Below are 14496 nucleotides of genomic sequence, written 5' to 3' on the forward strand. Positions count from 1 at the left end.
TGTCTGTTGTCACATGTCTGTCTGTTGTCACCTGTCTGTCTGCTGTCACCTGTCGGTCTGTTGTCACATGTCTGTCTGCTGTCACCTGTCTGTCTGTTGTCACATGTCTGTCTGTTGTCACCTGTCTGTCTGTTGTCACCTGTATGTCTGTTGTCACCTGTCTGTCTGTTGTCACCTGTCTGTCTGCTGTCACCTGTCTGTCTGTTGTCACATGTCTGTCTGCTGTCACCTGTCTGTCTGTTGTCACATGTCTGTCTGTTGTCACCTGTCTGTCTGTTGTCACCTGTATGTCTGCTGTCACCTGTCTGTCTGTTGTCACCTGTCTGTCTGTTGACACCAGTCGACCCTCATCTGCCTGCTTGTCTCTTATTGTTGTTGTCGTGTCAGACTGACTGATATATTTCACATACTCTGCCTGCTTTGATGTTTTGTGCTTCTGACACATTCTGTATGTTTTTATTGTCTAACAATGCAACACCATCTCGTCTTTAGTCCATGTTTCTATGTAACATAATTATCCCTCATTTATTTGCTTGGTATGTTGTTTTATGAGCCTCTGTGTTGCACGTCTTAATATTCTCTCTTCTTTCATCGTTTCTTCACGCTTTGTAAAGAGTAACAGATTCATAACTTCGTCATTTTAAAGTTATATTCTGTTTTTAGGGTGAAAACTTTGTAACATCTGTCCAGGGACTACAGGAGACAAATCAGCTCTCGGCTAACTCACATTTACAGGAATGTTGTATTAATGTGCACTGTCCCTACCAAAGACAACCAATAAAAGAAGTTAAATATAAATTAAAGGTTGGCGGCAGCAGCGTGAGAAGATGCTCAACGTGTGGGTGAAAACCATGAAAAGAGAAGTCTTCTATCACAACACTCTTATCCGCTAACCAGACAACAACTCTGTCACAACTTTAATAAAGCAGAACTAAAAACAAAGAGCTCTCTGTGAAATTTAAATGTCAACTTTTACATTTCCCTCACCGACTCAAACGGGCTGTTACTTTATAAATATACTGATGTGCAGTTGAGATCCTCTGAGGTAGAATTAAACGATACATCTCATTGTTTCTTCAACAGTGTGTTGTATTGTGTTTCGTGACAACACGTCAGCAGCCGATGCTTTAGAAGCGTCACAATTCATTTTCTGCTTCATCTGCTGTAACTTTATCTTTCCAGTCTGCTCAACATAGTCAACATTATGCAAATGAGGGTTCATTTACTGTTCATGTAAGATAATGTAAATAATGTTCATGCAGCCATATGCATTATGGGTAAGAAGCCAGCTACCCGAGGTATATTATCAACACAATTATATAAAACTAATTTAAAGCGGGAGTGGGAGGTATTTCCTGCCTGATCTGAACCCAAGTGGTGCTTTGTTGTGTGACTTCTTTGCTGGTCATTGATTGGCCATCACAAACACCACTGGGTCGGTGTGCGGCCGAGTGTGAAGCGGTCGGGATGAGAGTCAGTACCTCCAAGTCTGAGGCCAAGGTCCTCTGCTGGATAACGGTGGATTGCACCCTCCAGGTTTCGGGTTCGTCACTGCCCCCGAGCGAAGGAGTTCAATTATCTCGGGTTCAGAACACCTTGGGGTTCTCCAGGAAGAGCTGGAAAGTGTTTCTGGGAAGAGGGGCGCCTGGAGTACCCTCCTTAGCCTGATGCCCCCACAACCCGGCCTGGATAATCAGAAGACAATGGCTGATAGGTGTGGATAGAAGCTCCTGCTGAAGGTCACTGTGCCGTTTCTGTCCAGAACCAAGGATGGACATCAGTGATGTGTGACGAGAGGAAACAATGGATCTGCAAACAGGAAGCTTTGACTGTTTAAAACCTGCAGTCAGATTTGAGAAGGTTGGATACTCTGCAAAGATTGTGATAATATTGACCAGCTTATAAATATCAAATGTGTGTTTGTTTCTGTGTGCATCTTCGTTAGAGATGATTAAATGTTATATATATAGTAGCTTATAGTGAATGAGAGACAAAACTTCCTCAAAGCTTCCTGTTTCTTCTTGTCATGTGACTTTTTAAATGGTGGCCTCTGATTGGCCGACAGAGGGCGCTGCATCCACTCAACAGAATGTCCTCAGAGCTGCTTTCTTCATTAGTGTTTGTAAAGAATGTAAAGAATATCAATATGTAGAAGTGACAGTAATATATTACCAATCTATCTAGAAGCAAGTTCATGTTTTAGTCCATCACATTAAATACAAATACCGCCACACATTGTTGTCATTGTCTTTGTTTCTCACATGTTGCTCGATGAACAACGTTTAACACGATTGAGCAGGATGCTCGAGGCAATGAGTGTCATGTTGGGTGTTTCACAAAGAGGATTTCATGTTGTCGTGTTGTTTTGTGCGACTGAAATGTCCATACGATAAGATGGGCCGTTCATTGCTGCGTATATGTATCAACGCTTAGAGCGACAGACTGGAATCCACCGATAGCAACGACAAATGATTAGTTTCATCATGAAGTCATTATTAAATCAATGCGCTCCAACACTACATCACACAACACAAAGATGTATCACACACCCGGTATTTCTTGGCTATTTGTTCATTAGATTATTTGATGTGACAGTGACCGTCCACCTTGAGTAAGAAAGACGTCTTTGGTATTACACGCTGATTCTTGGATGTACTTTATTTATTAAAGGGTTTTTAAGATAAAATCAGAGTGCCTCATGTTTTCCACCCTCGTGGACTGCTTGCTTCATCCTTAAAGAGCTCCCACACAGTGCAGCACCCCCCACTTAAGAAAACCCATTGAAGCTTTGGTGAGTGATGAACAAAACACAGGCTCACTGACGCCTGCTCACCTGAACCCCACACCGGGCTGAAGATCCGGTCTCAGCAGCAGCTACAGCTTTGACCCTTCTCTTTTCTTCATATTGTCTCTTAGAATACTGCTCATACAGGGAAAAGGTGGGTTTCATATAAAGCGGTTCAGCCTGCGTTTTGGGACAAATCCAGTAGAAACTGGTGTCAATAAAATTACATTAACGCTTTGTATTAATTCAACTTGTTTACGTGCGTTTCAGGCTACAATATGTAAATTCCTCATTTGGTTCCCCTTGTTTAAAATAAGAGAAACTAGACTTCCCCTTTACAACAACACGGTGTTATTACCTGTAAAGAAACCGCCTCAGTCACAACCTCAGAGCAGAAGTGCACTAAAGACCATCACAGCGGATCATTTCAGACCGAAGCATTTTAAACCTTTGTTCAGGATGAACACGATACCGCTGGATGAAACAGGTAAACTATTCTAATATTTATGTTTCTGCATGTCAGACGTTATCTACTGTATCTCCATAAGTAGCAGGATGTCATAATGTATGATGCTTCTGATGCTCCAAAGGGGTTTAAAATGCCCAGATTATGATTTTGCATTATGATGTTTCCACTCTGCTCAACACAGAATAATAATATTTTGTGTGATTTTGTTTCGTTTTGTTTTTTGCAGAGAAAAGTAGGAAAGAAGCTGCCTCTCCTAACAGGGTGGTGGGTAGAATGGCAGCCAGCTCAGGTATATTATATAATTATCATAATAATATCAAAAATAATCATTAACAAAAACACGGTTTTAATTAAAGCAAATCACTTATTTTTAAGAAATATAATAATAATAATGATAATAATAATAATGATAATAATGATAATAATAATAATAATAATAATAATAATAATAATAATAATAATAATAATAATGATAATAATAATAATAATAATAATAATAATAATAATAATGATAATAATAATAATGATAATAATAATAATAATAATAATAATAATAATTCAATAATTTGTCTTTACAATTGTAAAAAGTGCTTAAAGATTAAACAGAAAACAGACGGCAGATGAAATGAATGAGACCAAAATAAATGTGCAGCGGGAAAGTAAAGATTAAAATGAATAAGATGAAATAAACAGGAATAAAACAGTACAGATAGACCATTACAAACATTAATAAAAACGTTACTGTGCCAGGGCTCGTGTTTAATATATGATATAGTGGCAAGTTGTGAGATTCAACGGTTTTAGCAGCACATATAGCTGAGTGTCGTCAATATGGAAAATGATAGAAACACATGGTGACTGCTGTTGAAAGGTGAACTGCAGCAGCGCGGGAAGAAGCTTTCCTTTCATCACGATTTAGCGTTAGCCGCTAACCATAGAAGCATAAACAAAGGCTTCCCTGTGTGAGCAGGTGGACAGAATAGAACAGAGAGAAAAAGCAGAACGTGACTGTTGCTTTTAATAACGTCAATAAATAGAATGAAGAACACATGTTCTTTATCTGACAGTAACATCCTTTCTGATACATTGAGACTTTCAGAGGTTCTCGTATTTCTGTGCAGCACGTTCATGATGTTTGCTTCAAATGCTTTGTATGACTGACAACAACGTATATTACAATGTTAAAGTTAATGATAAAAATCCATCTTTAGTGTCCTGTTTCCTCCGATGTAAAACTGCATGTTAGCGTTGGTGTTTGATGTTTATCTTTCAGAGGGAACCAAGGAGGAAGCTGACTATGTAAATGCAGCAGTATGCACGGTGGACAAAGAGGCAGCCCCTCCAGGTGCAACACAAACACAGTACAACTCACACATGTGATATTGTTCATTATGAGATGTATTCATGTATCTCTAATGAAATGTATCAAAGCTTGAATCCATATTCATAATGTAACTTGTATGTTTTGTGTGCATCAGACCAGAGGCGTCTCCTCCTCACTCGGTCTCTTCCACTGATAGCAGTGTGTTGGCTGATACTGTTGCTCATCGTGGGCCTTCGTCTCCACTGTGAGTACCTTCTGTGTGAACGTCGGCTCACATTAGTTTCTTCTCAACTTGTTTATCTGAATGTTTGGCTTCATCTGAAGTTTCAACCTTTTTAGTACGAAGTTGACTCTGTGTGACACAAAGAGGACATGTTTGCACTAATAGCACTGTGACTACAAACATAGTCTGCAAACATGTGAAACCATCATTTAAAGTATTTGATGATCACACGTGTGATACAAATGAACTTGCCTTGAAAGAGAGAGACCAACACTTTCCTCCGTCTGTCTCTGTAGTTACTTCTCTCATTTCTGAACACAACACCAAGCTGACGGCAGAAATCCAGAACCTGAGAAGGGAACGCAACAATCTGACGGTCCAGTTGGGCAACCTGACACAAAACTATACTGTCTTAGAAAGCAAGATCACAAACCTGACAACACAGAACCATCAGCTGGAGACAGAGAGGAACAACTACACGACTCTGCTGGCAGCCAATCACAACCTGACAACACAGAACCAGCAGCTGGAGACAGAGAAGAACAACTTAACAGAACAAATACAAACCATGGAGACGAACTGGAATGAGCTCAACGTCAGCAGAGCTCAGTGGAGCATCGATGCCTACTGCCCCAAAGATGAAGGAGCTACAGGTATGATCAGATTACATGAATTAGGTCCAAAAATAACCAATAATAATATCACAATGAAGTTGTTTATTGTTGGTCTCTGTTCTTTCAGTGAGAACGTGTAAAGCTTGTCCGGCGGGCTGGGTACCCAACGAGTCCAGTTGCTATGGGATTAATAACGCTGTTCCTGCTGATCAGAGAACCTGGGAACAAGCTCGAGGAGACTGTGGAGGAAAGAATTCAGATTTAGCGATTGTACAAGATCAACAGGAGAAGGTGATGAGAGAACTGTGGGGATGTTTATAACACAATTATAAATCAAAATGTATTTTCTAGGTGAGTCTGTAGTGCATGTTTACCAATATTTAAGTATTAAAATAAATACAAATAATATAAATAAGCATTTACATCCTCAAGACAATTACTTACAGTTACACAATTTTGCACAATTCTTCTCTTTAAATACACATACATGACACTTTAATAACATACTTGTTTAAACATACTCTTTATTTGTTTGTTTTGTTTATCATATTGATTTGTATATTTTCATCTTTTCTATTTTTGAGTTATTTCTTTTACTAATACACTATTTTTATCATCACACACCAGTCACCAAGTCAAATCCCTTGTGTGAGTAACATAGTTGGCAATAAATCGTTTCTGATTTGTAAATGAAATAAAAAGTTGACATATTATAATGTTTCTGTTACATCAGGACTTCATCGATAGGACCTTCTGGTTTACGGCTGAATGCTGGATCGGCCTGAGAGTTGAAGAAGGGAAATGGAAGTGGATCGATGGAACTGAGCTGACTGAGAGGTAAGAGACACATTCTTTAACACGTTGAGTCAAATGTTCTATCAGCCTTTGATCTAAACATCATGTTGTTCCTTCAGCTCCTGGATAGAAGCTCCTGCTGAAGGTCGCTGTGCCACTTCTATCAAGGGCCAAGGATGGAGATCAGTGATGTGTGACCTAAAGAGACAATGGATCTGTGGAAAGAAAGCTTTAACTATTTAAACTTCTCATACTTCATACTAGAGGAGATTACTGGATACTCTTACATGTAATCAAGAGGCTCATAAATATCAAACTATGTAGAATTCTACTTCTGTGTTTTACAAAGATGAACAATTTAAGAGTTATTATTTATACAGAAACAAATATTATTTTTATAAAGTAGCTTCAAAGCAGACGCTCAGCTTTAAGGTGTATTATGGGATTCATTTGGTACTTTGTGTCTGACTCCGGACATCATGACCTGAAGGGTTAATAAACTATTAATTCATTATTATTAACTTACAATGTGTTTTCCTTCTACTGCGTTAGAGATGCAATGCTTCTGATTTATATACCAGCAGATTAATAAACGGCATCAACAACACTGATCAGGTTCCTGTTTTCTATCGCTCATTTTATGTTGATGCTGCTCATGAACCAACATGGCGCTGCATCACTTGTTCTCAACAGAACGTTCCAGACTCTGTTCCCCTTCAGTATTCAGGTCTATACTTTACTTCACTTGTCTTGTACAGCTGATGGTTCAGAGTTCATCCGTCTAGAGGCGAGTTCATCTGTTAGTCTGTTGTAACCTGTGAATAAATGTGCAGCCACACGTTGTTGTTTTTCTCTTTTTCTTGTCTGACACCTGTCTGTCTGCTGTCCCCTGTCTGTCTGTTGTCACCTGTCTGTCTGCTGTCCCCTGTCTGTCTGTTGTCACCTGTCTGTCTGCTGTCACCTGTCTGTCTGCTGTCACATGTCTGTCTGTTGTCACCAGTCGACCCTCATCTGCCTGCTTGTCTCTTATTGTTGTTGTCGTGTCAGACTGACTGATATATTTCACATACTCTGCCTGCTTTGATGTTTTGTGCTTCTGACACATTCTGTATGTTTTTATTGTCTAACAATGCAACACCATCTCGTCTTTAGTCCATGTTTCTATGTAACATAATTATCCCTCATTTATTTGCTTGGTATGTTGTTTTATGAGCCTCTGTGTTGCACGTCTTAATATTCTCTCTTCTTTCATCGTTTCTTCACGCTTTGTAAAGAGTAACAGATTCATAACTTCGTCATTTTAAAGTTATATTCTGTTTTTAGAGTGAAAACTTTGTAACATCTGTCCAGGGACTACAGGAGACAAATCAGCTCTCGGCTAACTCACATTTACAGGAATGTTGTATTAATGTGCACTGTCCCTACCAAAGACAACCAATAAAAGAAGTTAAATATAAATTAAAGGTTGGCGGCAGCAGCGTGAGAAGATGCTCAACGTGTGGGTGAAAACCATGAAAAGAGAAGTCTTCTATCACAACACTCTTATCCGCTAACCAGACAACAACTCTGTCACAACTTTAATAAAGCAGAACTAAAAACAAAGAGCTCTCTGTGAAATTTAAATGTCAACTTTTACATTTCCCTCACCGACTCAAACGGGCTGTTACTTTATAAATATACTGATGTGCAGTTGAGATCCTCTGAGGTAGAATTAAACGATACATCTCATTGTTTCTTCAACAGTGTGTTGTATTGTGTTTCGTGACAACACGTCAGCAGCCGATGCTTTAGAAGCGTCACAATTCATTTTCTGCTTCATCTGCTGTAACTTTATCTTTCCAGTCTGCTCAACATAGTCAACATTATGCAAATGAGGGTTCATTTACTGTTCATGTAAGATAATGTAACTAATGTTCATGCAGCCATATGCATTATGGGTAAGAAGCCAGCTACCCGAGGTATATTATCAACACAATTATATAAAACTAGCGGGAAAAAAATGTAAAAAATATAACATCACCTTAGAATGACCCCATTTATTACTTAAATTAAGCCAAATATTTTTCCGGAGAAACCTGCCGGTGTGTTCCTTTCACTGGAACACTTCTGTTTGTGTTAAAGCAAACTTTTCACTCAATTTAGCAGATAATCAGATAATGAGTCTCGCTCGTTCTTCTCTTTCAGTCTCTTCCACCAAAGGACTCGGGTCAGGTGACCTTCCAATCCACTGTGAACACTTAACATTCATCTGGAAGCAAAGCTGTGTTCATGGTTCCTGTCCCAGACTTAAGGAAGGAACGGACTGTTAGCTTCACTTCAGGTTATGTGCTTTCTTATCAGTGTTGCACATTTACATCAAGTGGCATCAATTTAAATTACATACTTTACATTAATACCTGTATGACCATTTTTAATGACTTATTAAAATCGTGTTTATGCACATTTGTTCTCAACTGAATCTTCTCAGAGCTGTTTACATTCTGATGCACTGAATATTAATATGTAGAGCTGACTGTTGAGCTTTATCGACAAGAAAATCCATGTTGTATTCCGTCGTACTGAATAAAAGTTCTCATCAAGTCAGAACGTAATTCAGGAAGTTGCAGCAGTGTTGGTGAAACAGACGGAGATTGAAATAACCACACAGTCACAACCTGAGAGCAGAAGTGCATCAGAGCGGACCAGACACCCTCCTGACAGCTCTCATTCAGAACTGAAGCAGGATTTTACACATTTGTTCAGGATGAACAGGAAACCAATGGATGAAACAGGTACTTTAACATATTCTAACATTCTCTATTGTGTCTGTTTGTGTCCCAGGATGATGGTATGTTGTTATGTTGGTATGATGGTATGTTGGTATTAGGGCTGCACGATTATGGCCGAAATCATAATCACGATTATTTTGATCAATATTGAGATCACGATTATTTGTCACGATCATTTATTCATTCTTTTCAGTGTTTACAGGTTTTTGGGGGGGGGGTGCTACTCGCAGGAGAGCGCGCGCGGATCGGGGCGGAACACCGCCGTGCGCGATACAGAGAGCAGGGGGATTGTAAACGCGCGACCATGTAGTGACAGACGTGACATGCCGGCGTGTAAATAAATGAAGCACAAGTACTCGTCCTTCAAGCTCCCGTCTCTCTACAATTCTACTTCTACAGGGTGCGCGCATGACAGCTCTCAGCTCGTTCGCCCCCTGGTGGTCGGCTGACTGTTAATTGAGGAAGCGCTTGATTTGATATGTAGCAGAGCATTTTAAACGTCAATATCACAGACGATCATGCTCATTTAATTGTGGCAGCCAAAATTCTGATCGCGATTAAAACTCGATTAATTGTGCAGCCCTGTTGGCATGATGGTATGTTGTTATGTTGGCATGATGGTATGATGGTATGTTGGTATGTTTGTAATGCGTGATGCTGCCGGTGCTGAACACACGAACACCAAAAGGGTTTAAAATGCAAAGATGTGTTTAAAGTTGCATCTTTTGTCTTATGTTTCCACTCTGATCAACACACTGGGAACAATCAGGTTTATTGTATATTTTGCTCAGAGTAAGAAAAAAACCAAATATTATATTTTAAAAAGTCCGAGTAAAGAGTGTTCTGTGCAGGTAATATCAAGTGGAATGGTCTCGTATGTTAACCGTCAACTAACGTAAATGCAGAAGTCAAGTATTCTCAGTTTAACAAACTTAAGGTATTTGTAGTAATCTTTCTGTGCAGCAGCATATTGTTGTTCTTTGCTTCTGATGCTTTGACTGCCAACAATTAATATTACAATGTAGAAATTAATGATGAAATCCATATTTTGTATCAGCGTGCTCAACATATTGGGAGTGAAACTGCATCTAAACCTTTGTGTTTGATCTGTTTCAGAGGGAATCAGTGAGGAAGATGACTATGTTAATGATCCAGTACGTGCTGTGGATAAAGGTGCAGCCTCTCCAGGTGCCTAATGAACACAATACATTCATCTAATGTTGTTAATCATGATGTAAAATAGTGATTAAGATTTAAAATGAGAATGTTTTAAAGCTCGCCTCCTTTTGTTCTCTATTTAAAATGCATCCAAACACATTTGACTGTTAAATCAACATCCTGAGTGTAACTTGTATGTTTTGTGTGCATCAGACCAGAGGCGTCTCCTCCTCACTCGGTCTCTTCCACTGATAGCAGTGTGTTGGCTGATACTGTTGCTCATCGTGGGCCTTCGTCTCCACTGTGAGTACCTTCTGTGTGAACGTCGGCTCACATTAGTTTCTTCTCAACTTGTTTATCTGAATGTTTGGCTTCATCTGAAGTTTCAACCTTTTTAGTACGAAGTTGACTCTGTGTGACACAAAGAGGACATGTTTGCACTAATAGCACTGTGACTACAAACATAGTCTGCAAACATGTGAAACCATCATTTAAAGTATTTGATGATCACACGTGTGATACAAATGAACTTGCCTTGAAAGAGAGAGACCAACACTTTCCTCCGTCTGTCTCTGTAGTTACTTCTCTCATTTCTGAACACAACACCAAGCTGACGGCAGAAATCCAGAACCTGAGAGAACAAAATGAGAAGCTGGAGACAGAGAGGAACAACTACACGACTCTGCTGGCAGCCAATCACAACCTGACAACACAGAACCAGCAGCTGGAGACAGAGAAGAACAACTTAACAGAACAAATACAAACCATGGAGACGAACTGGAATGAGCTCAACGTCAGCAGAGCTCAGTGGAGCATCGATGCCTACTGCCGCAGAGATAATGGAGATACAGGTATGATCAGATTACATGAATTAGGTCCAAAAATAACCAATAATAATATCACAATGAAGTTGTTTATTGTTGGTCTCTGTTCTTTCAGTGAGAACGTGTAAAGCTTGTCCGGCGGGCTGGGTACCCAACGAGTCCAGTTGCTATGCGATTCATGACGCTGCTCCTGCTGATCAGAGAACCTGGGAACAAGCTCGAGGAGACTGTGGAGGAAAGAATTCAGATTTAGTGATTGTACAAGATCAACAGGAGAAGGTGATGAGAGAACTGTGGGGATGTTTATGACACAATTATAAATCAAAATGTATTTTCTAGGTGAGTCTGTAGTGCATGTTTACCAATATTTAAGTATAAAAATAAATACAAATAATATAAATAAGCATTTACATCCTCAAGACAATTACTTACAGTTACACAATTTTGCACAATTCTTCTCTTTAAATACACATACATGACACTTTAATAACATACTTGTTTTAACATCCTCTTTATTTGTTTGTTTTGTTTATCATATTGATTTGTATATTTTCATCTTTTCTATTTTTGAGTTATTTCTTTTACTAATACACTATTTTTATCATCACACACCAGTCACCAAGTCAAATCCCTTGTGTGAGTAACATAGTTGGCAATAAATCGTTTCTGATTTGTAAATGAAATAAAAAGTTGACATATTATAATGTTTCTGTTACATCAGGACTTCATCGATAGGACCATCTGGTTTCCGACTGGATGCTGGATCGGCCTGAGAGTTGAAGCAGGGAAATGGAAGTGGATCGATGGAACTGAGCTGACTGAGAGGTAAGAGACACATTCTTTAACACGTTGAGTCAAATGTTCTATCAGCCTTTGATCTAAACATCATGTTGTTCCTTCAGCTCCTGGATAGAAGCTCCTGTTGAAGGTCACTGTGCCACTTCTGTCAAGGGCCAAGGATGGAGATCAGTGATGTGTAACCAAAAGAGACGATGGATCTGTGAAAAGGAAGCTTTAACTGTTTAAACTTCTCATACTTCATACTAGAGGAGATTACTGGATACTCTTACATGTAATCAAGAGGCTCATAAATATCAAACTATGTAGAATTCTACTTCTGTGTTTTACAAAGATGAAAATTGAAGGGTTATTATTTATACAGAAACAAATATTATTTTTATAAAGTAAGCTTCAAAGCAGACGCTCAGCTTTAAGGTGTATTATGGGATTCATTTGGTACTTTGTGTCTGACTATGAACATCATGACGGTCTGAATGAGCACTAAACTGTTAATCATTAATAACCTCCAATGTGTTTTCCTTCTGATTTGTTAGAAATGTAATACTTTTCATTTATATATCAGCAGATTGATCAAATAAACCAACTAAACTGATCGGTTTTCTCCAGCATGAGGCTTTTTATATTATTGCTTATGAACCAACAGGAGGCGCTGCATCACTTGGGGGCTGATTAAAGGATTCTTTGTATGATGAACTTCTGTGTGAATATTTATTGATTTGTTCATTAATCATTGTTGCTTATGAATACGTGATAGCTGATCTGTTTGAGAGCTCATCAATACATCATGACTGTGTCCATCAATGCTGCTCAGTTTGTCTGAATGCAGATATTTATTCACATGTTTGTTCACAAACGACACGCGACAATAATGTTAATGACGCTTTGAGAATAGAAATAGTAAGTGTGTGTGTGTCAATACGGTAAGAAAATAAATAATAGTCATCATGAAACTTCCCCTGTTGATTACTTACATTACAACAAGTCATTTTTTGTATTAAAGGTTTTCTGAAATGGTATGTTTGAATATGCAAATGAGGCATTATCTAATGGTTACTTTTAAGGAATTTAGGAAAAACAGCAAAAAGACCAAAAAGAACCAACGATAGTATCATCATGCAGTAATATGTTGTATTGGTTGGTCTCTGTGATTTCAGTGAGACAGTGTAAAGCTTGTATAGGTGGAGGTTCATGGAGCCCAGCTGTGACTCATTACGTCCGTTCTTCTGCGCTGAAAACCTGAAAGAAGCTCAAGAAAACTGCGGAGGAAAGAATGCAGAGTCAGCTGTTGTACACGATGAACAAGAGAAGGTGATGAGGGAACTGTGCGGATGTTTATGACACAGTTATGAAATTGAAATGTATTTTCTGTAGGTCTGAACACACTGTGAGTCTGCAGGGCATGTTTATTGGTATTTAAGTAAAACGTTTACATATCTGATGTCTGATATCTGTTTCTGTTACATCAGGACGTGATCGATGGTCACAGCTGGAGGGACTGGATACTGGATCGGCCTGAGAGCTGAAGAAGGGAAATGGAAGTGGATCGATGGAACTGAGCTGACTGAGAGGTAAGAGACACATTCTTTAACACGTTGAGTCAAATGTTCTATCAGCCTTTGATCTCAACATCATGTTGTTCCTTCAGCTCCTGGATAGAAGCTCCTGCTGAAGGTCACTGTGCCACTTCTGTCCAGAACCATGGATGGACATCAGTGATGTGTGACGAGAGGAAACGATGGATCTGCACACAGAAAGCTTTGACTGCATAAAACCTGCAGTCAGACTTTGTTAGACTTCTACTGATTAAATGTTCTGTATCCGCTTATCACGAAATAGAGACGATGGGGGACAAACTTCCTCAAAGCTTCCTGTTTCTTCTTGCCATGTGACATTTTAAATGGTGGCCTCTGATTGGCCGACAGAGGGCGCTGCATCCACTCAACAGAATGTCCTCAGAGCCGCTTTCTTCATTAGTATTTGGCTGTAATGAAGGTTCATTATACAGGTGACAGTTGAGTGGTAAATATCCATCTAGATCACATTGAATACAAATGCCGCCACTCTTTGTTGTTGTTGTGATTTTGCTCATTGTAAATATCAGAAAGCTTTCATAAAGTCAGAGGCAACGACGTGATTCAGGAGAGTCATATTGTAAAATGCTCTAATTGTGTGACAGCTGATTTTTATCATCATGGGTCTGACACTTTGAAACAATGGTGTAAAGATTAAGACTTTTCATGTTCATTCATGCTGGAAACGTTACGTCATTACCGAGGCTGAATATGAAATATAATCACAACATAGAAACAGACTCCTCCTGTATCATAAGAGACGTCACTAGACGTTCCTTCACAACAACACAGTATTATTAGCTGCTGAGGTGAAGAAGAAAAAACAAAAGAAAACACACACAGTCACAACCTGGAAGCAGAAGTGCACTAAAGAGCATCAGAGCGGACCAGACGCCCTCCCGACCGTCCTCATCCAGGTCTGAAGCAGGATTTCACACATTTGTTCAGGATGAACAGGAAGCCACTGCAGGAAACAGGTCAACTATTCTAATGGTGTCTGCATGTAACACGCAATCTACTTCATCTTTGTTATGGAGCAGGATGTTTAAATGTGTGATGCTTCTGATGGGAGGGTTTAATAAAAAGCCCAAATTAATTTCAAAGTCCATCTTTTCTATTATGTTTACATGATTCATGATGAGTGAACTGAGGGAGAATCAAAGT

General features: G+C 39.2%; 2 protein-coding genes across 3 annotated transcripts; both read left to right on the forward strand.

Annotated features, from left to right (window-relative positions):
• Nucleotides 1-3187: 3187 nt before the first annotated feature.
• On the forward strand, nucleotides 3188-7041 carry LOC306700082 (uncharacterized protein). Of its 2 annotated transcripts, XM_079164980.1 has the most exons (8): nucleotides 3188-3272; nucleotides 3481-3543; nucleotides 4528-4599; nucleotides 4733-4822; nucleotides 5098-5454; nucleotides 5543-5706; nucleotides 6149-6252; nucleotides 6330-7041. In XM_079164980.1, the coding sequence occupies exons 1-8, from the start codon at nucleotides 3245-3247 to the stop codon at nucleotides 6451-6453; spliced, it is 1002 nt and encodes a 333-aa protein (XP_079021106.1). In that variant the 5' UTR covers nucleotides 3188-3244; the 3' UTR covers nucleotides 6454-7041. The 2 variants fall into 2 exon arrangements, with proteins under 2 accessions (XP_079021106.1, XP_079021107.1); XM_079164981.1 differs by lacking the exon at nucleotides 3481-3543 and having other exon boundaries at nucleotides 3222-3272.
• Nucleotides 7042-8694: 1653 nt separating this feature from the next.
• Nucleotides 8695-12454, forward strand: LOC306700231 (killer cell lectin-like receptor subfamily B member 1B allele B). The gene is made up of 7 exons (XM_079165185.1): nucleotides 8695-8981; nucleotides 10095-10166; nucleotides 10350-10439; nucleotides 10715-10987; nucleotides 11076-11239; nucleotides 11682-11785; nucleotides 11863-12454. Exons 1-7 carry the CDS (start codon nucleotides 8954-8956, stop codon nucleotides 11984-11986), a joined length of 855 nt encoding a protein of 284 aa, XP_079021311.1. The 5' UTR covers nucleotides 8695-8953; the 3' UTR covers nucleotides 11987-12454.
• Nucleotides 12455-14496: the final 2042 nt, after the last annotated feature.

This window comes from Pholis gunnellus, assembly GCF_910591455.1.
Source record: "Pholis gunnellus genome assembly, chromosome: 8".
NCBI classification, from domain to species: domain Eukaryota; kingdom Metazoa; phylum Chordata; class Actinopteri; order Perciformes; family Pholidae; genus Pholis; species Pholis gunnellus.

Coding starts and splice junctions, on each gene's coding strand:
- LOC306700082 (XM_079164980.1), top strand. CDS start 3,245: ATGAACACGATACCGCTGGATGAAACAG. Junction 4,600..4,732: donor CAAAGAGGCAGCCCCTCCAG/GTGCAACACAAA, acceptor TGTGTGCATCAG/ACCAGAGGCGTCTCCTCCTC. Junction 4,823..5,097: donor CGTGGGCCTTCGTCTCCACT/GTGAGTACCTTC, acceptor CTGTCTCTGTAG/TTACTTCTCTCATTTCTGAA.
- LOC306700231 (XM_079165185.1), top strand. CDS start 8,954: ATGAACAGGAAACCAATGGATGAAACAG. Junction 10,440..10,714: donor CGTGGGCCTTCGTCTCCACT/GTGAGTACCTTC, acceptor CTGTCTCTGTAG/TTACTTCTCTCATTTCTGAA. Junction 11,786..11,862: donor GGAACTGAGCTGACTGAGAG/GTAAGAGACACA, acceptor TTGTTCCTTCAG/CTCCTGGATAGAAGCTCCTG.